The sequence below is a fragment of the Plasmodium coatneyi genome, chromosome 11 (genome assembly GCF_001680005.1).
Source record: "Plasmodium coatneyi strain Hackeri chromosome 11, complete sequence".
Lineage (NCBI taxonomy): Eukaryota > Apicomplexa > Aconoidasida > Haemosporida > Plasmodiidae > Plasmodium > Plasmodium coatneyi.
Window position 1 is genome coordinate 1,955,595 of NC_033566.1, and position 23,507 is coordinate 1,979,101.

A 23,507-nucleotide genomic window follows, 5' to 3' on the forward strand; every position below is an offset into this window, starting at 1 on the left:
TATGTAGATTAATTCAGCTATTAGCAAATGTTAATTTAATTTAGTGAATTTGTGAAATGAATTAAAAAGTGTATAATAAAAAAAAAAACAAATTTTGTTTATAAAAGTGCCTAAGAAGAAGAAACACATGTTCACGGTTAACACAATATAACCAGTTGAATTAGCACATATGGAAAGAGCGCAAATAAAGTTAAAAGCAAATATAGTGATAAATGAAACTCATCCTTTTGTCATAATATTATTTGAACATTATCCTGCAAGTTCCAACAACTATTGGCGTGTACACACTTAATAGTTTACGTCTTGGCGTTTTGAATTTTCTTTGTAGTACCCTTCGTCGTCATTTTGTTCACTATCTTCTTCCTGATCAAAGTTCCGGTTATTCTTTTTGAACTCTTTTATCATTTTTCTCTTTTTAGCATTTTCCCTGAGTAGGTGATGAAATTTGAAAAAAATTATGAACATGTAGGAAATTTACACATATTTACATGAACGTTAAAAAAAAAAAAAAAAAAAAAAATTGCACAAATTTGGCTAGCTGGAGGTTTAATCAGCTATAATAATTTTACTGCTGTTTTTGCTCTTTCATGATTTTTTCGTTTTCGTTTTGTTTTTTTTCTATTACATTTCGATTTCCTTCCAGCGCTTCATGAGCAATATGTACTCATACTCCAACCTCTTCCTATACCGAACGGCGAGTTCTTTGCTTTTTTCAAAACCGTAAATACTCACTCGAAAATAGCAGTCACATTTGACAAAAAAATTATGCTGGTAATTTCTCTTAGAGAAGTAGACGCGCCATGCCCCACTAGCATGCCACCTCACACCTTTGACATTGCAACAATACTTTTTCCAGTTAATGTTTTTTAAATTCTTTAAAACGTGTTCCCTGTTAGAGTAAATGGTTCTTCTTATGAAGGAAGATGACAACAGGGACAACGGCAGGGGTGCATTCTTTTCAACTTCCCTTTTGTTGTATTTATAATTTAGTAAATAATTTTCATATAATTCAACTTCCTTTTCATTGTCGATGTTGATGTTGTTTACGTCAATTTTTTCACGTAGGTTTTCCTTTTCCAGAAAGGTTTTGTATTTTTCCGCGTCAAACTTTTCCTGGTGTGGTTGTATTAATTTTAGCATGTACTCTGAAAAATGTGGGGGAGGGGGAAAAATACGTGACACACACATGTACACACTCTCATGATGCGTAGACAGACATGCACGGCAAAACAGACGGCTGTTCAACTTTGTATTTCCCCTTCCGTCTTAACTGAAACGTTTAAGGTGTAGAAGTTAAATACAAGCTTGTCACAACGGTTACATTTATTAATATGCAGATACAGTTTTCAAGCTGCATTCAAATTAGCCTAACTTCTTTTCTGAACAACTCTTTTTACCCCGAAGAATTTTTTTTGACTGAGAAATGTATGTCCAAATGGTGACTGCGGCTGTGCATAACATAACACTAAGTTGGAAATGTTCCTGTGTGATATCTGCTCCCTGTTTGCTGTATAGATGTTTCTCTTAGTGACTGTACGAACCGGATGACTGCGCATAATACATGTTCTAAGCATTTTTTCGGAGAGTTACAAAAAGGAGTTAAATTCGTGAATTATGCGGTGTGTCATTATCTGCGCTGTTCGTGGAAAAAAAGAAAAAAATTCCTCAATATCCCAATTTTTATGTTTGTTCGAATTATTTTATTTTGCCGGTATTTCGTGGCCTCTCACTTTGCCACTTGTAACGTACACAAAGGAGTATTGGGGCATTTGCATATTTGCCTATTTATGCATTTGTGCCTGCTCATTAATGTACATTTTGGTATACCAAAAAATAGAACAAAGGGATTACATATTGGAAAAAAAAAAAGAAGCCGAGCGACACAATAAAACGTGGTAAAAGCGCAAGTATACACATACCCCACCAGCACAAACGCGTCAGTATTATTTTGCTACATGGGACGTGTTCGCTTCTTTGCTCTCTTTCGTAATTCACATTTCTGGTGCAAATTGCGCCAAGTTGTGTAAAATTTTAAATGATTGTAAATTCTCGATTCGTAAATTGAAAAATAATGTGCGCCACACAAATATGCACATTAGTTCGAATTTTTAAAAATGAGAGAAAAAAAAAAAAAAAAAAAAATTTTCCTCTGGATGGACAATTTTTTGTATTCACATTTTTCCTTCAAGTTAAACCTTTTTAAATGACCAGGAAAATAATGCATACATGCATTACATACACATGAAATATATGTAATTTTATAAAGGTGAATAATGTTTTCTTTTTATTTGTTTTATGAGGAGAAAGGCACACCCGTAATACATGGGCAGTGTTTACGATAGATACCTTCCCAAATTATGAATTTGAAGTGAAGCCATCTTGTTTTACGGTGATATACGTTTGAAGTATGACTCCAGGGGAAGACTACTGAGAATGTGTTAAGACTGCACAAGCAAACGGAGGAGCACACACAGATTTGCATATGAACGTATGTTGCGTATGCTTCACGTGCGCACCCGCGTTTGCCTGCACGAAGAGGAAGAGGAAGACAAAGATCGCCCGTCCACCTTGGCAGAAATAAAAAAATAAAAATATGCCTAAACGATTCCTGAGGAGAAATGCATTTTACCTACCAGCGTTATTCCTGGGCGGAGCGTCCTTGAGCCACTACTTCGCGTCAAAAGAATTGGACGAAATAGAAAAGGAAGCAACAAAATCCATTTGGGGGTTTTCAACTGGACTAGTCATAGGCCTAGTAATAGGCATTTGCATAGGCACAAATTATTACTACATTTTTAACAAAATATTTTCGCTCTTTGATTATTTCATGAAGGATGATTCGGAAGAAAAGGGTGGATAAAAATCGGTAAATGCAAGTTTTCCATTTTAAGGCACCAGTATACCGTGTGTATGTGTAAACATACAGTCGTATGCGTGGAGAACTGTTGCGCCATGGGTAATACACACGAATGAGAGGTCTGTGCGAAGAGGAGGTTCTTTTCAAACAAGAAGGTGTAATGCGGGTACCGTTTTGAAAGAAAAAGGGGAGTCTATATTCACAAATAGAAGTGTTCTGTACAATTATTTTACAACGTCGCACACGGAGAAGAGGGAACAATTTGACGTGTCCATTTGTACATATTTGTAATGCGTAATTTGCACATTTTCGGCTGCTACACAAGGGGGATCTTTGTTCAAAGGTGTACACATTTTTTTTTTCATTTTATTTCATTTTTTTTTTTTTTTGTTATCAAGTCCATTTTGCATTTCGCACAAATGGAAAATGGCACGTTTGAAAAGGAATTGCCAATCAATGTGTTTATAAATAAATGCATGTTTATATATATACACACGTTCTCCTAAGTGTATAAGCACATGGGGAGCGTTGTCACATGGCAAAGTTGTTTTTGACTTCCTTCCTTTTAGCATTTGTGAATAATTTGTTTTTTTTCCCTTTGAAAAATTTACCTACTTATGTGATAAACATAAACAGCCAAAATTAAAAAAAAAAATAAAATGATAATAATAAAACGTTCTCAATTTTAATAATGCTAAAAGCTAGCAACTGCGGGGGACGCGTTTCGCGCGGTTGGCGCAGGACATCAATCCTATTGCGCAGCATGTTCCATTTTTTTGGAAGGGAAAAAAGGCCAAACCATGGGAAGACACCCACTTGGGCAGTAATTAAGAGTTGCAGTACGTCTTCATCGCTTAAAAAATACACACACACAGAGGTACATATAGCATACTGTTGTACGTATGAGCGGAAGAAATGCAAATTCTGCCAGCTACAGATGGTCGCATAAACGAGTTGACATGCATGGGGGAAGAAAACAAAAATATAAAAGGGAAAAGACAGGACAATATACACAGACACGCGTCCAACAATTTGGTTACACAAAATCGCAGAGCACGCAAAGCGCCGGAACTTCCTCTCAGGAAAGACCGTCGCTTGATCGAACATGTATCATTGTCCAGTACCCCAGGACTGGAGCAACCATTCACCTGCACGAAAAGTAAGCGTGAGATGGCAGCACCATGGATGGTGAGGAGGGAAAAAAATGCAGACATGCAAATAGGAAAAATGAAAAATCTAAAAGGGTTGGTGCCTGGACGGAAAATTATTATGCGACTTGTTCATGGCACCAGCACAAGTGGTGCCTAACTATTTTTTCATTCCTTTGTGGACCTCGCGCCAGCAACGCACGGGTTTATTAGTAACCTCACAACGCTTTGGAAAAGCATAAAAAAAAAAAAATATTTTCCGCAAAAAAAAAAAAAAAAAAAAAAAAAAAATTATTCCCCAATATACAGCATATGTGCTAAGTAGGGGAGGCACATTGCATGCGTGTGATATGCAAAAGAGAACTTCTCTGTGTACAAGCTGATAAAAATTGAAAATGCCTTATAAAAGGAGCTAAGCGAATTATTTAACTGCACATTCGTATGCTTGTTTCATTTTAAAGATTTACGTGATTATTTTATGGGACAAGGCACCGTCTCGCAAGTACACTACTAGCTATAGAAGGAAGCGGAAAGAAAAGGGGAACCCCGTAGAAAGCCCAAGCGAGAGGGGGAGGCACACAGGTGGGAGTTCGCACAAGCTAGCCAGCATATGCGGAAGTGCGCATACTAGCGGACCATATTATATGTTCGTACACACATATATGAGCGCGTGAGTTATACTATGCATGCATAGGTACATGCGCATATGTGCCGTAGTGCGCTCTTGCTTCCGCACCGCCCCTGGGCATCACACACACCTACGGTATCGCATTAACGTGCAGGCAATTTTAACTAGACCATGCAAGTCGTAAAGATGAAAAAAGAGAAAACAAAAAATGTGAGAAACGAAACTGATATATTATTCTTCCCAAAAGTAAAAAGCAAAGAGCTGAAGTTACACCTCGTTTACCTCTCCCTAATATTCGTATCATTCCTTGTGGTGATTACGATATATGTTTATCTCATTCCGGGTGCGTCAAATGGTTGGAAGGGTTCGCCAACACGGGGTTAAGCGGTGCGCAAGAGATGCACACACGTGTAAATGCAAATGTGTGTGTGTCATACCCCTCAAAATGCTCCTTTATTTTCCTCCCAATTGCATCCCTCCATGTAGGCCTAACCACAGAAAGCAAGCAAAAACTAAAAACGCTGATTCCAAAAAATTTTAAAGATCTCATAACATTGAACAGCAAAGGGAAAATTAAAATTTTATATGACTCTTTAATTTGCTACAAAAATGAACATAGCCTTATATTGCTCTTATTGCTCTCCTTAATATATATTTTTTACCAAGCCTTTCCCTTATTCTTATGGTGGATGACAGGGACGGGTAGTATCATAACTATACTAATTGGGGCGTTTTACAATTATGCTTTCTCCATTTTTTATTGTTCCCTACTTTCTACAATTTCCCCCCTAGTGACGTATTTTATTTTTAAGAATTATGGGCGTACAGTCATAGAATATTTTTTTAGGAAGCCACTTAATAAGTTTGATGAGCAGATAAAGAAGAGGGTTAAGACTAAACTTGACTTGTTTTTCTACATTGCCATTTTAAGGTTAACTCCTGTGTTTCCAAATGCGTTGGTAAACATTTTGGTAGGGTCCCTTTCCCTTCCTGCGATTCCCTTTTCGTTGGGCACGTACATAGGGCTCATGCCTAATACGATTATCCTGGGTAAGTGCACACATGCGAAGTTGCTCCTTATGCATGTCAGTGTGTATATATATGCATTTTTTGCCCGTACATAGGTAACCCCCTTGGGTTAATCTATTCCCCGTTCGGTCACATACGCGTGCGTGTGTTTGTTCCACGTTTGGCACATCGGTTTGGTTTGCCTATCTGTCCATATCAAACCGGTTTTCCCGTATACTTCATAACCTTCCGTTATTAATTTTTTTTTTTTTTTTTTTTTTTTTGCAGTTTCCATCGGCCAGACCATCAGCATGCTGTCCTCCATTGATGTGAAGCAGACGTTTTACATCCCCATAACGTTTATCGCCCTGCTGCTGCTATTCCAGACGATCATGAAGTACAAGTATAGGGAGATTGGGCTATAGCTCAATCTGGGTCGAACATTCAGTTGAACATTTGGGGGAGGTGAGCCCATGGAACATCGCGTTCCTTGCAATTTGAAGAATCCAAATCGAGCGTGCAGTTAGGACGCCTCATTCGCGGTATCACCAATGTGTGCAGTTCTGCATGCATCGCAACACTTTCGTACCTCTCTCCCTATACGTGTGTGTGTGCGTTTATGTGTGCATGCACGACGTCGGTATGCTTTCGTATATGTGAACGAAGCCCGCCACCACGTCGAATTGGATGTGCCTGTACAATTAGCATAGCAACCACGTAATGCATGTTTGCTCCCCGCGTTTGCTACCTGCGTTTCCCTTTTCGCCCCTTTTTTTTGTGCCATTTTTAGAATCCCCTCTTAATTCGAATTAGAATATTGAGCCTATTCATATTTTTAATTGCATCCATTTTTTAGTTAACCCTTTAATGTGGCAGCGTATTAGCGTTTGGTATTTTATTTTATCGTATCTTTTTTTTTATTTTATTTTTTTCTGTTATATAAACTGCGGACATAACGGCGGGGGAAAATTCGAAAGGAAATAAATATATATATTTTTTTTTTTTTGCAATGGCGAAGGGGTTATAAAAAGGACCTTATTGTGTGGAAGAAGCATCACCACAATGCAGTTGCGCAGTCAGGTTTACATTTTTGTATATTTGCCCCGTCTGCATGGCAAAGCTGTTCTGTCTTCCGCCAACGCGATGGACATCCTCCGTTGGTTTCAGTTGCGCGTTCGTTATGTCATATAAACTGGGGATCGTGTCGGGGTCTACAACCAGGGATAAACGTTTTCCCCTACATCCTCACTTACGTACTTGGCGTAAAGGCTCAGTTGGGATGTCCACTTCGCAACTCCAGTACGGAGACCAAATACGCGCACGACTATAACCTTTCTGCCACTTCTTTCCGGAAAGGAAAACTCATTCAGGGTGGGGAAGAACGCACAGGGATGAATTTCCCCCCTATTGCTGATTACCCTTAATTATTATTTTTTAATACTTTATGTGCGATGAAAGAATACTGTTAAGACTATTGTGCCCTTTAAGTATTTTTTATGTCCAATCAGGCGGCTGAAAGGGTGAGAATGTGTAGGGGACGTTCTACCACGTGTGGTCACATGAAGATGTACCTTTTCCACGGGGTACCCACCTGTATAAACGCGTATACGAGCATGCTACCATTTGTACGAGTGACTAGATGCACACAGGGTTACCAGTTCCCCTCTGTGAAACAGCTTGCAAAAAAAAAAACAGCGCATTGTGGCTCCCCCGTTTTTAGCAAACAAACGGCTGTTTCGTTTTCACGCGCACTGGAGAGAAAAAAAATAAATAAATAAAATAAAAATAAAAATAAAAAACGTTGCATCAAAATTGAGGGGTTACAAAACGGGAGAAAAGAAAAAATGATAAATGTATAATACCGATTTTTTTTTTTTTTTTTTTTAAGGGCATGACGGCGCAGTAAAAAAGGAAATGCTCGAGTGGACTACAAATTGAGTGCAGCAAAGATGGACCGTGCGGCATGCAATTCGTTCGCCCTTGTATATTGGCATATGCATTAAAATACATATATGCTATGCGTATACAATTTTACATAACGTGTGACATATGCACTGAAGTGAAGGTGTTTTCCCGGGATTTGCCAAATTGATACAGTAATAAATTTGCATCAAGCCCGCAACTTGTTCCCGACGTTTTTGCCCATTTGCGCATTCGCTGAAATGCCCCTGTTGGCATTCACCTGCGTTGCAGTTTCGTGCCTATGTGATTATTTTTTTTCATGTGACAGTGTTTCCACGATACTACCTATCCTTTTGACGGCGTGCCCATTTGACGCCTTACCCATTTGACTACCTACCCATTTGACTACCTACCCAGTTGATTGCATACCCATTTGATTGCTTTTCCGTTTGGCATTTCGCCACGTGAAGCTTTTGCAAAAGTGGAGAGGCGCAATTTTTTAAGGTTCCTCCCGTTTTATTCTTTTTTTAATTCGTCTGCATAGTTTGAGTACCTCCTGCGGGAAGGTTAACATGCACGTGCAGATCTGCTGGGGGAGCGCATTTATCTAACCCACCCCCCTGTATGCGGCGTTACGATAATAACGTAGCGTGTATGCGTACATATATTTACAGTGCAGAGGGGAAGAGGGCTACCTATTTTTAAAAGCGGGCCGGACCCTCAAGCGTTTTTCCCCTCTGCTCCACCCAGGTGAACAACATGAGCGGGTCAAGTGTGGAGGGAAACGAACTGTTCAGCGGCGACGATGAGGAGGTGAAGGAGGGTGAAAGATCCCCCCAGGATGGGGGGCAAACTGCGGCGGGCGTCGATAACGCTGCTGATAATCAGGTTAACAAACCCTCCAAAGGGGCAGCACGCAGAAAGCGAAAAAAAGATAAGAAGCACAGGCCTCACTATCTGGATGATGAAGCGGATGAGGAGGACGACATTTATGACGATGATGATGATAGTGATGACAGTGACGATTATGATGATGACGAGGAGGACTACAGAGAAAGAAAGGGCAGCAGAACAAGAGGGTTGAGTGGGCTGAAAAAAAGAAAGCTGTCCAAGAAGAGGTACCTGTCGACCTTCCTGGATACGGAGGCGCAGGTAGGCGACGATGAGGAGGAAGAATACGCCAGCTCCTACGTAGATGAATTCGAAGAAGTAAAAAAGATGGAAAGGAAAAAAATGTACGAAATGAAGCTGAAAAGTGGAACGAACCATTTAGCTCAGACCATTAACAAGCTATCTCAACGGTATGAACATGAGAAGGAAATGAAAGATGGCCTCACAGATGGGGAGACGCTAACAGATGAGGACATGTCAGAAGATGAAGACTACTTCGACGAAGGGGAATGTTTGACCTCTTTTGATAGTCCCAAAATGTGGCTAATAAAATTATTCAAAAATGGAGTAGAGAGAAATGTAGCCATGGGAATTTACTACAAGTACATGAAGTTAAAAGACAACGATTTTAACATTAAGGGGGTCTACGTTTCGGGAAATTTGAAAGGATACATATATGTAGAGGCGGAAAGTCTATACATGTTAAAAAGGTTCCTCTTAGGGTTCAAGTTTATTAACCTAAATGAGATATCCATTGTACCAGTGCAAGAGTTGACGTCCATTTTTTCCATGTGTCATTCCAAAGTGATCATCCCAAAGGTGAATGAATATGTTCGTATTAAGAGAGGAATTTACATGAACGATATAGGGCAAATATTTGAGGTACACGAAAAGGGCATTTATGCTATCGTGAGGTTAATACCAAGAATTGAATATGATAAATACAACGATTATAAGAAGGGTAGTAACTCCAACGCAAGTTTGGCTAATCCCTCCACGGGTAAAGGACCCTCATCCACGTCGGATCAAAAAAATGCGAAGAATCAGTCCTCCAACATGGGGGATAGTAAATCAAACTTGAACAAGCATGGCAGCAGCAAGGCCATCATCCCAGCAGGGTCAGTAATAGGGGGGGATACCAAAAGTACACCAACTGTGCCAACAGTGCCAAATGTGTCAAATGCACCAACCGTACCAACCGTGCCAAATGCACCAAACGCTACAACAGTACCAAATGCTACGACAGTACCAAATGGAGAGCTGCAAATGCTAGATGAAGCGCTACAAATTAGGAGGAAGAAAAAAAAAGAAAGGCCATTAAAAAAGCTGTTCGATCGAGAGGAAGTCGAACAAACAGGAGGAGTCATTGAACATGGACCTTACCCAGGAACGATAAAATATCAAAATAATATTTTTGAAGAAAATGGCTACCTACTAAAAAAAATGAACATAAAATATCTCCTATCGGAAAATGCAAACATAACCCTAACGGAAATTCGAGACTTCAACAGAAATAACACAAACGAGGAGGAAATCAACCTCCACGTCACCAAAGCTTTTATTAATAAGAATTCTCTACACCTGTTTAAGAAGGGGGAAAGGGTGAAAATTATGAAGGGAGAATTGTACAACCTGATTGGGACTATAACAAATGTGAGTGATAATGTGCTAACCATAAATCCGGATAACTTAGCAAAAAATTTTAAATTCCTCCCAACTGATGTGACGAAATATTTCCTCGAGGGGGATAACGTAACCGTAATCAATGGAATTCATAAAGGGAAGAGTGGACTCATTTCTTTGCTCGATTATAGAGAAAACGTTGCGCTTATTTTTTCTCCCTCGTTGAATACCGAATTTCGTTCTTCCATTCAAGATCTCACCTCCTGTGAGCATATAAGCAATGAAGGACTCGGTGGAATCAACTCCCTTAACGGATTCTCCATCGGTGATTTAATAGAACTGAGTGACAGACAAATTGGTATACTAACCTACATCGATAAGAACAAACACATTCGAGTGTTAACAAGCCATAACACAATTTTGCACACCACAATTGGTACCATCACCTCTAAGCGGTCTGCCATTGGCCAAGTGTGCAAAGACGAAAATGGAAATATTATCCAATCGAAGGATGTCATACAAATCGTCAGAGGGATACACAAAAATAAAGTTGCCGTGGTGAACTACATCTGGAAGAATAAAGTGTTCGCTAAGATCAACAAGAAAGTGGAGGACAACGGGTTTGTCGTCCTGGACAGTGATAACTGCATACTCAGTGGAAACCCAAATGAAAAGAAAAGAATTGTTACACACAATAATCTCTTCCGAACGAACAGCAGTATGCTCCCCAGAAGGAATAATACCTACCAATCCTTCATTGGAAAAACAGTGAAAATATTAAGTGGGGTTTATAAGGGCCTCCTCGGAGACGTCATAGATGCTGAGCGGGACGAGTTTACTCTCCTCTTGAAGATTAAGCCCAAGACCATAAGGCAGAAAAAAACCGAATGCGCCATTGCGGATTCGTTCAAGGACCATTACACCATCACGGAGGATAGATATTCCAACGGGCTGGACACCTCCCCAAGGTGGAGAAACACCAGTGACAGAAGCCCTAGGTATGACCGGATCGGGTATGAGTCCTCCCTCCACAGCGAAAGCGGCAGGAAGAGCACCGACTGGCACAGAAACGAGTTCGGCGGCAACTACGAGGAGGAACGCTGGAGGGGAAGTCACCACCCAGATGCAAGCGCCCCAAATGGCGTAAACGCTTCTTCCCATTCTGCCCCGTGGAACCAATCGAACGGGTGGAAAGGAACGAATAGCAGCCACCAGCATCCGCCCCCTCCACTGCCGCACGAGCAGAAAACCTTCGAAGGAAACTGGGGCAGAACGTCACACGAAAATCACCCAAACGGGAACACCAGTTATAATTACCATCACAATGGGCGAGCAAGTGATCCGACTAATTTTAACGAACCACATAGCAGGGGGGGAGGATTTAATGAGGATTACAAAAAAGGTACCACCAGAAAGAACAACACGGCGGAAGAATTGATCAATGGACAGTACGAGACAGGACCCGGTTCCCACAATTTGAATACAAACCAAAGGTATGACGATAGCATGAGAAGAGGCGGTAAAAACAGCACCTCCTCCAAGGGGCTAGGAAAATGGGATGATCCCCAAGGCACTGGTGGCATTAATGGTGGGGTGAACAACTCTGGCTTTACCAATGCATCTAATTTCTTGGACACACACCGACACAAAAACAATGAAGAAAAGGAGTCTCCACTTTGGTTAGTCGAAGGAATTATGATAAAGGTTATAACCCCGGGACCCTTTTACAACGAAATTGGGAGAGTCACAGAGGTGATGAAGAAGAGCTTGTATACCATACTAAAAATAGCAACCGAGAAAACGTCCTTTAGCATCGTGTCTGATGCTGTGATTCCTTTGAAGCCAAACAGAATAAACGACCAAGTGCTCGTCGTGGATGAGGGTAAGGTCGTCGAAGGCACCGTTCTGAACATACAGAATGAGGACATCCAGGTGAATACCACGCAGGGCATATCTACTTACAACGTGAGGAATGTTTTTTTGTTTAAAAGGCAGTTCCCGTGAGGGCCAGGCAAACGCGCGATCGCAACAAGGGCATCCCTGTCCGAAGCCTAGTAGCCACCCACTCCAACGCTGTCACATGTGCGTGCTGAACGCATATCTTCAAAAGATCACGGTTCCTTTTTTTCCCCAATTTGTACACATTGTTTTTCCCGATCGTTTTTTTTTTTTTTTACGTGGTGTTAACCCTTTAACATGTTAGCATGCTAACCGTTGGAAGTTTCCTCCGGGGGTCTTACCCACCGTGGACTGCCCACGTGATGAAGCAATTTCATTGATATAGTAAACGGAGGCAGGAATGTCAGAGAGAAGCTTGTAGAGGACGGTTAAGCGGAAAGGGCTGGAAAAAAAGTAGGGTGCATATTCGGAAGCCATTATCAAGATGGCACGCTTCCTCATTATTCTACTCTACTAATACTATATTTTTTTTATTAATATACTTTTAACGCATTTTGCTACAGTGTTTTTGAGTTTTTTTTAGCTAGTCACCCCCATGGGAAGGTGGCAAGGCAACTGCGGCCACGTTTGCAGCTACTTAAAAGAAGGATGGGGTGGAATGAACGTTCATTCTATGTAATAATGTGAAGCACAACAAATATGGACGTTTGTTTTTCTTTTTTTCTTTTTTTTAAAAAGAAAGCGTTAATTCAAGTGGGGTTAATGAACTGTGCATTTTGTGTACTTTAAAAAATAAAATGTACAATGATGGGGGGCTGACTGTATGGCGCGAACGCTGCACCGGTGCCATCACCACGAGGATCGCTACCACCGTTACGCGTGCATGTGCGCCTTTATAAAGGCCAACACCTTCGAAACTATGTTCTCTGGTGTAAAACCGAGGTGCTCCCATATTTTGTTCTTCGGGGCCGAGTAACCAAACTGGTTGATGCCCAGGTAGACATTAAAGTAGGTGTCGAACCCGTTGGTGGAAGCAGGTTCTATGTAGAACCTAACAACTTTCCCATCGTGGTGCATCATGACCGACTGTTGGTAGTCCTCAGACTGTTGCTTGAATAAATTCCACGAAGGAAAACTCACAATACGGACGTTTAAATTGTGCTCCTTCGTTAGAATATTCTTCGCCTCGAAGCAGAGATGCAATTCCGAACCGCATCCAGCTAAGATGACCTTCTGCTTGTTATTCGATTGGTCGAAGTCCTCCAGAATGTAGGCTCCCTTTAGGACCTGTTCTGCCGAGGTGTTCTTCAAATGGGGCACTTTATTTCTACACAACGCAACAATGGTAGGAGTTTTGGGGTTCTTAAAGTGGCACAAATAAGCACCTGACACTTCATTCCCGTCTGCTGGCCTAATTACATTCAAATTAGGAGTGGCTCTAAGTAAGGCCAAAACTTCAACAGGTTGGTGTGTTGGTCCATCTTCCCCCAATTCGACTGAGTCATGGGTTGCTATACAAAAAATGTGATACTGAGACAAGGCGGCTAATCTTAAAGCACCAAATGCGTACGTATAGAAATTTAGAAAAGTTGCACAGAAGGGTTCGAATCCTCCATAGGCATATATTCCGTTCGTGATGGCCACCATTCCATGTTCCCTTACCCCATATCGTATATACTTATTTGCAAAGGATTCTTTGGTTATGTCTTTTTCTTCCTTCAAGGCGGTGCAATTAGACTCTGTCAAGTCTGCACTTCCGCCAATCAACTCGGGTAGAACCTTATTAATGCAGTTTAAGACGACACCAGACAGATTCCTAGTAGCAGCGGGAACATCTGTAATGGTATACTTTGGTAACACTTCGACCCAATTGTGGGGAAGCTCCTTGGAAAATCTCCTAGTAATTTCTTGTGCCTTCTCTGGGTACTGCACTGTAAAATCGGAAAACATTTTTTTCCACTTGAGATAATTTTCCTTCTTTTTCTGTACAATATTTTCATAGAACTTTTGTACTTCCTCCGAAATGTGGAATTGCTTCTCCGGATCTAAACCAAAAAGTTCTTTCGTTTTTTTTAAATCTTCTTCCTTTAATGCTAATCCGTGGGATTTACATGTCCCCTCTACTTTCGTCCCATACCCACAAGACGTCTTCACGATAATTAATGAAGGCTGTTTTGTGTTTTTTTTCGCTTCCTCGATTTGCTTCAATATGCCTTCAAAGTCAGTATTTCCATTGGGTACTGTTCTGACTTCCCATTTTAAGGCTTCAAATTTTTTCTCTATATTTTCCGTGAAGGACAACTCTGTGTTCCCATCGATGGTTATTTTGTTGTCATCGTATAGAAGGATTAATCTTCCTAATCCAAGATGTCCAGCAAGGGAAGCGGCTTCACAGAATACTCCTTCCTGCATGCAGCCATCACCACATATGGCATATACATAATTATCAAAAATGGGAAATTCCTTTGTGTTGTATTTTTCTGCTAAGTTATGTGCACAGATGGCCATCCCAACTGCGTTGGATGCTCCTTGTCCTAGTGGGCCAGTTGTAACTTCCACTCCTTTGGTGATATGTTTCTCTGGGTGACCTGGGGTTAGACTTCCAAACTGTCTGAAGTTTTTCAAATCTTCCATGGTTAATCCTTGCTTGGTTAAATAAAGCATGGTGTACAGGAGTGCACTGGCGTGTCCGTTCGAAAGGACAAACCTGTCCCGGTTCATCCAGTTGGTGTCCTCATTGTAGTAGTTCATTACGTAGGCCCACAAAATGTGTGCTATAGGCGCACACCCGATGGGCGCTCCCTGGTGCCCACTGTTGGCTTTCAGCGGCAGCTCCGCCGACAACATGCGAATTTCGTTTATACATTTCTGGTCAATTGGGCCGTTCATTTTGTTGGAACGGGGGACTGGCCACGCGGAGAACTGTGAACTGTTTCGATAGGTGGTCCGCCGCTGGGATGCTTCTCCTTCCCGCTGTACTATTTTGCACCTCCCGTCAGGTAAACGTTTCGACCGTTTTGAAAAAAAAATGCAAATAGTCGTAAATGTTTTTCGCTTTGTACCTTATATCCTCGCACGTGCTGCTCTGCAATTCTCTGCGGAAGCAAATCGGGGGAATTTAAAAAAAAAAAATGTACAAACAGGTATGCATGCTATGCTTATGTGGTGTTGCGCAAATGGGTACACGCGCGTTTTGGTTTGCTCTCTCCGTTTGTAAGAAGGCAACATGTAGTCAATTTTTTTTCGCGTCATACACGCGGAGTGTACGACATACCAACGTAGGTGCTGCGTAAAGTACCGCCTGCTTATACACATCCGTATGAGCAAATGCAGAATGTATGATAAAACGAAGGAAACAAATAAAATGGAAAATCATAAAAATGGTTAAGGCAAAATGTGATAAAAAAAAACACCTTCCAGGGTCAGGTGAAAAAAAAAGCAAATTAAGGAACGCAAAACGAAATGAAGCAAAGTGAATCGAAGCGACGAGAAGCAAAACGCCCAACAATGACACAAAAAAAAAAATACAAACTGAACGGCGCAACCGCGTGGCATATGCCAATCATACTTACACACAAAACCTACGCACATACAAGTATATAGAACCGGCAATATTTTTTTTTTACTTCGTGGTTTGCGCTTGTACAGATGAGGGGCGTACGCAAGTGCCAAGTGTACACGGTGTACGCGTGGCAAAAAAAAAAAAAAAAAAAAAAAGGAAGAATATGCAGGCAAAGAAGCAAAGAAGCAAACAAGCATACAAATAAAGATACAAATAAAGAAGCAAAGAAACTTATCTTTCCCCCGCTGGTGGCCACGTCGAGCGCGTAACTACGCCGCACATGCCGGGAGAAGTTTCCAGGCGACGTGGGTAAGCACATGCAAACGGCGCGTAAAATGAAACAGGAATTCGGCAAAAGGGACGTGGAGGCAATTTTCCATGTGGTTTTTCTTTTTGCCTATAGTTTTGTTATCTTTCCCTCTTTTTTTTTTTTTTTTTTTTTACTTCCTTTCGCGCATTACATTTTTATGAGGCTTCCAGATATGTTCACCTGTTTGTACATTTCATTTTGCTTCAAAGACTCATCGCTCGACAAACACTTGTACAAAATATTGCTGTGGTTTTCGGATAGGCAATTTACTTCGATAATGCTGCAGAGTCGGTTAGTGGGGGAAGAAGAAAAAGAAGCGATTTGCATTTCCTCTTTTGTATTTCCTGCCAAGGCTAGCGCAGCACATGTAATATGCCACAGGTGTATACAAATGTCCCTACACACCGCACAACATACGCGGAATGTTTTGCATCCCACCCCCCCCGCTCGTTTGGGGCGCTCCAATTTTATACTGTGTAATGAGGTCATGTGTCCCAGCCATGATAAAAGTTTTTCTCCCGCTTGGTAAAAGAATTGCAAAAATAGGAATACAAGGAAACCTTGCGTTGAGTGGGCAGTTCGCCAAACCTACGAAGTGCGTCAAAATAAATGCGCATCCGTTTGTACGTGTAAACGGATATCCCTATTTCACCATTTTGGTTGTTCGCGTGGACGAGTGTACGCCGTCATGTATGCATTTCAAACGAAGAAGAAAAGAAAAAGCAGTAGTTACGAAAAAGCTTAACTTGCAATTTTAAAAAAAAAAAAAAAAAAAAAAAATGTGGGACGTCCTCACGGGAAATACAAATTAACTCAGCGAAAGGTTACCATTTTATGTTTTTCCCCTTTTTGATTATCTACACGTTAGCGCATTTTTAACACGTCGACTTTTTCTCCTTATTTTATCCTAGTGTTACGTACACATGGGGATACACTCATCAAAATTGATATGGCCCATTCGATACATTTACGTTGTATACATTTTTTATTCGTTCTAAAGGCGAGTCATCCACAGGGTGACGCAGATTGGAAGAGTTGTGCAATCCGTTCCAATTGATCACCACGCAACAGGCATAAAGAAAAATATAAAGATTGCCCATTTTGGGGATTCCTTTTTAAAACACCCGAGGCGCACCTTAGTTAGGCCATTACATAATATGTAGTAAGTCCGATTGCTCTCTTTGAAAGGGTCCTCCCCCATTTAGTAATGACACATTTTAGTAAAAAAAACAGCCAAAGGGAATGCACACGAAAAGGAATGAACGAGGAATAAGAACAGAGCGTAAAATACGTATACCTGTGTGTGCATCCTTATTTTCCTTCTGCGCTGGTTAGAATATTCCCATATGCGGTTACGTAGTAGTACCCATTTAGGAGGAAAGATATCACCCAAGTTTTTGTCCCCCTTGAAGGCTCAACTTTGGTATGTTCGTAACTGGTCCTTCTAGTTGTGGTGAGTGCGTAAAATCCTCACTGCTAGGCAGGGCGCCCCAATTATCGTCATATGTAGTGCTTGTATTGCGGGACTTCTACACGGAGGTGTCCCTCCCTTTGTAGTGGCTCACCCGATTGCGAGGTTTGCTTGCCCGATAATTTCAAAAAGGAAGCAGATCCACCACGATCACCCCCAGGGTGGTCATACCCACCTTTAGGCAAAAGACCAACACATTACGAAAATCTCTATGGGAAATTTTTCGAGGAAATGAGCAAATTTACAACGCGTTTGTTCTACTGATATTTTAGCTTCTTTCTTTGAGGTGAAGTGATCCATCTCACCAGAACGGTGATCTTTTTACATTCTTTTTTTTTTTCTGATCATATTTCTGCCATAAGAATGGATCATTCTGGTGGCCTTTCCAACGTCGAACACAACTTATGAATAACTATAACGGTCAGAAAATTTCACCTTTCCATTTTTTGGAAATTCTTTCTGTACCGTGTTGGGGAGTTCCTCTGGGTGACTGTCATTTTCCCTCCTCTTTACAGCCCCATTTTTTTAAAAAAAATAAAAGTTCCTAATGGATGGGAGTGTGCTTAGTTACCCATCGGGCAAGATAGCAAAGGTGTAGAAAAAGTAATGTGCATAACGTACGTTTTGGTGAAATAACTGGTAGGCACACATGAGAAGAGAAAACATACGAACTTTTGTACCCACCGCGATGTTAGTTCGCGTCTTTTTCCTCTGTAGGGTTGTGGAATGCTCCTCACCGAAGTTGCTTAAAAGTAGCGAAAATGGCCCATATGTCAAAATGGGAAAGACGCAAAACAATTTGTTGGACCCATTTGACGGTACTACACCTCCCCTTCCTTGCTATTCTTCTTACCCCAATGAGGTTTGAACTGGGGGTAGTTACAAAACGAGAACGTTTAGCGGCTTTCCAAACAGCGGTGTAGAAGCAAACCTCCGTTTGTGTGTAGTGGGAACTTATGCGAATATACACATGATTGGGTCATCGCAGTAGGAAAACAAAAGAAGCAATGTCGGGGGATAACCCAGCGGGCCGCTCTTACGGATTGTGCAGAAGGGAGACTACACATATGTGCCCTGAAAGACTAACGTAGGACGGGTACATTAATTAAACGTGAAAGCTGCATGACGAAGCTGACAACACCGCGGTAGGTGGTATCTTCCCAATTGGAGTTCTGATCATATCTGCTTTGCGAATAACAGCTCGTGTGGTTAATCTGGTTCCTCCCTCTTGGCACCTTCAACTCCCCGTTGTGTAGAACAAATGGGAAGAAGTGAACGGAGGGGAAGCTAAGTTCAGTAGAGGTGCTTCATCAGAACAATGCAATTTCGACCACAGTACCAGTGTGCACACGCCAAACCCATTTATACGTGCCCGTTTTCGCAACAACGTAAATTTTTCGGGGATAGAATTCGCCTGATGTGTTCAGATTTTATTTCTTCTCCACATAAACTGTGTATAAGCGTGTTAATAAAATGGAAGTAGTTCTACACTCCATTGCTCTCCTTCCGTAACTGCCTATCGCGAAGAGAAATCCTACCATCCCCCCTTTTTTTGTGTGTGTATTTGCAATTCACCTGTTAAGTGGGGTCATTCACAAAAAAAGCTATCACCCAGTCAGTAAGGCAAAGTTCGTCCTTGACCCCTACGTACATTCCACGTCAGGCCCTCTCCGTTGGCGCTTTCTGCTCATTCGACACTTCTGCCATCCCAAAGGCAAATATAAAAAGTAGGCACAAAAAAAAGTCAAAACAAAAGCGAATTTTGCAAAGAACCCAATGCAGGAAAATCCAATAGTCCAGTACATTTTGGTGAACAAGGAAATCTTGGATAAGAAATGGCCGCTGGGGTCTGTCATAGCCCAGGCATGTCATGCGTGGTGAGCTTTTGCACACAAGTGGGATAACCTTTTCTGCGTGTTTCAAAAAAGTATCTCTGTTTGTTCAGTTGTAGTAGGGATGCATGCTTACTTGGTTGCCTACTTACCTGCACGCGTTCGTTCATAAACGCGCAAACACATGGCAGACGCTTTTCTTCACCCCCTTCCCAACAGCGTCGCCGTCATTGCCGAAAATCAGGAAGACCAAGTGGTGAAGGAGTACCTTTGTGCGGAAAAAATAAACAACATGCACAAGGTCATCTTACGGATAGAAGACACAAATGAAATAAAAAAACTTTCCACCATTTTAGAGGACGCATGTTTGAAGTACAAAATTTGGACGGAGTTCCCGGAAAACATACAAACTGCTGTGGCGCTGAAACCCTATTATAAGGATACGGTAAAGGAGTATTTAAAGAAATATCCGTTGCTACGTAAGTTGTGAAGACTCTGGGGGGCGGGGAGACATTCCGCAGTTGCACCCGCATACAACTTGTCCACTTTTCTAAAGCGTCACTGGCGTTTATAAAGAGCTTGTCTTTGACCGTTGCGCACGGGGGAAAAGAGTTCCCCAACACCTTTTTATCCTTTCTACACCATAAGTGAACGTGCAAACTGCGCATTTTTCTTTTATGCGACGGGAGAAACAGCCTCGAAAGGTCGCCTCCCAATTTTGAAGTTTATCCCATATATGGTAATGGCTTCTAGTGAAGCCTTAAAAATTTGCAAAAAAAAAAAAAACCTAAAACTGTAAATGTAAGTGTTAATGTAAGTGTAAATGTAGGTGTAAATGTAAGTGTAAATGTAAGTGTAAACGTAAAACGAATGCTATAATGAGAAAAAAACGGTAGCAAGGTTGGATGTACATGTGCCCGCATATGTATATGTTTATATATATGCACACGTGTGTGGGACGCGGATGTAGGGGTTCACCAGAGATGCCACCCCTCCTCTCGCACGGGAACCCACAAGCGTAGGAGGTCGTACACACTCACATACGCCGACACGCAGGCACACACTTGGCCGGTGAGTACCCATTTTATAAAAAAAATAAAACCAATGAGCAGTAAAGAAGTTCTGGTTTGAGGGCTTCTCTCTGTTGAGTCTTACACACAGGTGTTGTTATCTAAGCGGAGTACACGCGTTTATGATCTTTCTCCTCGGATACGTCTGGCTAGCTGTATATCCTTTGGCATGATGGTAACTCTCTTTGCGTGAATGGCACACAAGTTGGTATCTTCGAAGAGTCCAACCAAGTAGGCCTCCGCTGCTTCTTGGAGAGCCATGACTGCAGATGACTGAAAGCGCAAGTCGGTTTTGTAGTCCTGTGCAATTTCTCTCACCAATCTCTGGAATGGCAATTTTCTAATTAAAAGGTCAGTGGACTTTTGGTATCTTCTAATTTCTCTCAAGGCGACAGTTCCTGGTCTATATCTGTGAGGTTTTTTAATACCCGCAGAAATTGGAGCTGACTTTCTCGCTGCCTTGGAGGCTAACTGCTTTCGGGGGGCCTTACCGGCGGTGGATTTCCTTGCTGTTTGTTTTGTTCGTGCCATTTTTTCAAGTAAATTGTAAGTTTAGTTAAGCGAAAAAAATATATATATATATATGCGTGTATGCTATAATTAGTGTATGGGTGAGTATATGCTATAAGTGCTTGGGCGTGTGTGTGTGTTTTAAATAAATGAAAATAAAATAAAATAAATCTCTTTCAAATATTTTAAAATATATGTATATGTCAAAAGGATGCGTAAAAAAAAAAAAAAAAAAAAAAAAAAAAATATTCCGCAGTCAAAAAAAAGAGCATATATATACGTATATAAGGTGTATGCAAATTATGGTGAGCGTTTTGGACGATTTTTTTTTTCCTTTTTTCACTTTTTGGAAATTTTTATTTTGCGCGCATGTAAATATATATATATTGCGAAGTGTACGTTTATGCGCGTGTGGCATGTGCGCCTTTATGTGGGTGGTGGAAGTGTTCAAGTGGAGGGAGGCCTTTTCCGCTTCCCACATTTGTCGAGCTTTGCCGCGTTATTGCATTATTGCAATTTGCTATTTTTTTTTTTTTTTTTTTTTTCTGAACTGTTAAGGTAAAAAGCTGCAATTTTGCGGAAAAAAAAAAAAAAAAAAAAACATGATCATGCGATTGTGCACAGCGGGAAAATGGCTATTTGGAGTGAAAAAGAGGGTGTGCGCGACTACGCACGTGAAGGTGTACATAAAAAAAGCATATATCGTATACATAAATATATATATGTATATATACATATATATATATACATACATGTATGTGTGTGCAGGCGCTTGCCATATGGATAATATATGCGCACCGCCGGTTGAGTGCACTTCCCACCGACGCGCGAAAAATGTGCTCCTCACGCACACGCGTGTACGAATGAATACGTATCCCTCTGCGTATGCACACCGGGGAAAAGACGACCAGCCCACCGCAAGCACATACATGTAAATGTACGTACATAAGAATATACACCTTATACGTGCGTCATATATATATATTTATAAATGCTTACTTTCGTGGAATGTGAAGAAAAAGTTCAAGCGGTGGAGCGGTCAGGAAAATGCGCATACTCATGCACGTGAATGTAAATATATATATATATGTTTATATATATATGTATGTATAATGCTGCACTTGTGCACTCCTGTGTGCTTGCATGTGTGCGCCAACTGCTCGCCCCCCCCGGGGGACTGCTCCCTCATTGGGGGTAACTGCCGAGCTGCAGTTTTCTGGGTCAAAGCTTCATCAACACGAAAGGGGAAAAAAAAAACAAATAAGTAGGAACGGGGAAAGGAAAGGTATCCCCATTCCGCGTCGCTTCGGTTTCGCCAACTGTGCCTCAGCACATTCGCACGTGCTTCTCCCGATGGTGAAAAATGTGAAGGATGCCACTTCCAATTTGCGGATAACTGGGGATCGCCCCTTTAAATTTCCCACACCGTTCGTCAAATGGCCGGTTAAAAAGGGAAAAAAAAAAAAAAAAAAATACCCCAGAGTTTAAGTTAAAAGGACAGCTGGGTTGCATCACACCAAATGTGGCACGCATATGCCATTTAGTAAGGTAAACTTTTGCTCACGTGTAACATTTTAAAGCGGATTACTGAGGTATTCCTTTGTCTCACTTGTGTTTACACCCTTGGGGCGGAATTCCAGGTTGAACATATTATAACTTTGCCTCGTTTACGAAATAACATAGTTGTTGGAAATGTGCAGGGAAGCCGGTGTTCGTATAAGCAGCAATATGCACATGGGAAAGGGGAAACCATGAAACGCCGTCGTGCTTTCCCTTCGCAATTGTTTTCTCCATACGGGGAGAGAGAAGTCATAATCGGCAGTACCAATCTGGCTGCTTATTTTCCCATGAAAGGGAAAATTAAATAAGGATGCACCAAAGCGAAGTGGGCGATCGGAAAGGGTTTCCATTCACATACGTATTTGCGTGCGTGTATATTATCACACAGTTGCAGTGTAGGTCCTTTTCACAACCTATAGTGTGCCATTCCGCAGGTACAATTATTCGTCAATACGTGTAACTTATCTGCGCACCGAGGGGGTGAAGCTATGTGGGTACTAACACCAGTTCATCGTTGTGCTCCGCCACGTTTAAAAATGAACCCATTAAGCGATGCACGTAAAGAGACCAAATGAAGGAACGTGCGTACGAATGGGGGTTCTTCACCGATCAGGTCCTTTACCTTCCCCGTTCGGTCGGCATTCACATAAAACAACCCACCTGGTTATGTACATGTAACAGGGAGGTCGCACAATTTCACCTCTGCGTAGTGTCTCCTCTATGACGTTTCTGCCACAAGAGGGAATACACACACGGAGGGTCGTAGTGGTGGTTAAAAAGAGTTGTATAGTTGGGTTTTCCATATTTTGTGTTCCATTGTACTGTCGCGCTTGTCGCCACATTTAGCAGATGGGGAGCTCTCCTCCTTACGATTATTTTGGAACGTCGCCGTGGTGTCCATAATGCCAAACATGGCAATCGGCCACACTGATTGGAAAATAAAAGGATGAACCAAAGGGGGGGTGCAAGAAAAGAAGAAGGACATATAAATGTACCTTAAAAGTTCATGAGATATTTTTTACAAAATTATTTAAAAAAAAAAGGGGGAAGACGATGGGGGAAGGGGACAAACTATACTGTGCAGCCACGCATGTGGTGAAAACATGTTAATATCCCATGAGTCAGTTCAGATGTGAAGCCCTCTGTTGGTTGATTCACGCCGTTACATGTTTCGCGTGCGTGGGATGGCTCTCCCAGTAGAAGGCACGGTGTTGCCTTACCCGCCGTGGGTTTTTA

General features: G+C 41.5%; 8 protein-coding genes across 8 annotated transcripts; 4 read left to right on the top strand and 4 right to left on the bottom strand.

The window, feature by feature from the left end:
• Window positions 1–288: 288 nt before the first annotated feature.
• On the bottom strand, window positions 289–1,574 carry PCOAH_00035830 (AP2 family; the record flags this gene model as incomplete). Its single annotated transcript, XM_020060374.1, has 3 exons — window positions 289–427; window positions 626–1,145; window positions 1,373–1,574. 3 exons carry the CDS (start codon window positions 1,572–1,574, stop codon window positions 289–291), a joined length of 861 nt encoding a protein of 286 aa, XP_019915591.1.
• Window positions 1,575–2,593: 1,019 nt separating this feature from the next.
• Window positions 2,594–2,860, top strand: PCOAH_00035840 (Uncharacterized protein; the record flags this gene model as incomplete). The annotated part of the gene is made up of 1 exon (XM_020060375.1): window positions 2,594–2,860. The coding sequence occupies one exon, from the start codon at window positions 2,594–2,596 to the stop codon at window positions 2,858–2,860; it is 267 nt and encodes an 88-aa protein (XP_019915685.1).
• Window positions 2,861–4,317: 1,457 nt separating this feature from the next.
• Window positions 4,318–6,106, top strand: PCOAH_00035850 (Uncharacterized protein; the record flags this gene model as incomplete). Its single annotated transcript, XM_020060376.1, has 4 exons — window positions 4,318–4,587; window positions 4,788–4,976; window positions 5,120–5,683; window positions 5,930–6,106. The coding sequence occupies 3 exons, from the start codon at window positions 4,805–4,807 to the stop codon at window positions 6,064–6,066; spliced, it is 873 nt and encodes a 290-aa protein (XP_019915836.1).
• A 2,196-nt stretch (window positions 6,107–8,302) lies between these two features.
• On the top strand, window positions 8,303–12,061 carry PCOAH_00035860 (Transcription elongation factor SPT5; the record flags this gene model as incomplete). The annotated part of the gene is made up of 1 exon (XM_020060377.1): window positions 8,303–12,061. The coding sequence occupies one exon, from the start codon at window positions 8,303–8,305 to the stop codon at window positions 12,059–12,061; it is 3,759 nt and encodes a 1,252-aa protein (XP_019915989.1).
• Window positions 12,062–12,829: 768 nt separating this feature from the next.
• PCOAH_00035870 (Transketolase) lies at window positions 12,830–14,845 on the bottom strand (the record flags this gene model as incomplete). The annotated part of the gene is made up of 1 exon (XM_020060378.1): window positions 12,830–14,845. The coding sequence occupies one exon, from the start codon at window positions 14,843–14,845 to the stop codon at window positions 12,830–12,832; it is 2,016 nt and encodes a 671-aa protein (XP_019915605.1).
• A 1,130-nt stretch (window positions 14,846–15,975) lies between these two features.
• Window positions 15,976–16,330, bottom strand: PCOAH_00035880 (Uncharacterized protein; the record flags this gene model as incomplete). Its single annotated transcript, XM_020060379.1, has 2 exons — window positions 15,976–16,108; window positions 16,239–16,330. The coding sequence occupies 2 exons, from the start codon at window positions 16,328–16,330 to the stop codon at window positions 15,976–15,978; spliced, it is 225 nt and encodes a 74-aa protein (XP_019915751.1).
• A 2,427-nt stretch (window positions 16,331–18,757) lies between these two features.
• PCOAH_00035890 (Uncharacterized protein) lies at window positions 18,758–19,830 on the top strand (the record flags this gene model as incomplete). The annotated part of the gene is made up of 3 exons (XM_020060380.1): window positions 18,758–19,176; window positions 19,351–19,671; window positions 19,780–19,830. The coding sequence occupies 2 exons, from the start codon at window positions 19,076–19,078 to the stop codon at window positions 19,619–19,621; spliced, it is 372 nt and encodes a 123-aa protein (XP_019915905.1).
• A 491-nt stretch (window positions 19,831–20,321) lies between these two features.
• Window positions 20,322–20,732, bottom strand: PCOAH_00035900 (Histone H3; the record flags this gene model as incomplete). The annotated part of the gene is made up of 1 exon (XM_020060381.1): window positions 20,322–20,732. The coding sequence occupies one exon, from the start codon at window positions 20,730–20,732 to the stop codon at window positions 20,322–20,324; it is 411 nt and encodes a 136-aa protein (XP_019915991.1).
• Between the last annotated feature and the right edge of the window lie 2,775 nt (window positions 20,733–23,507).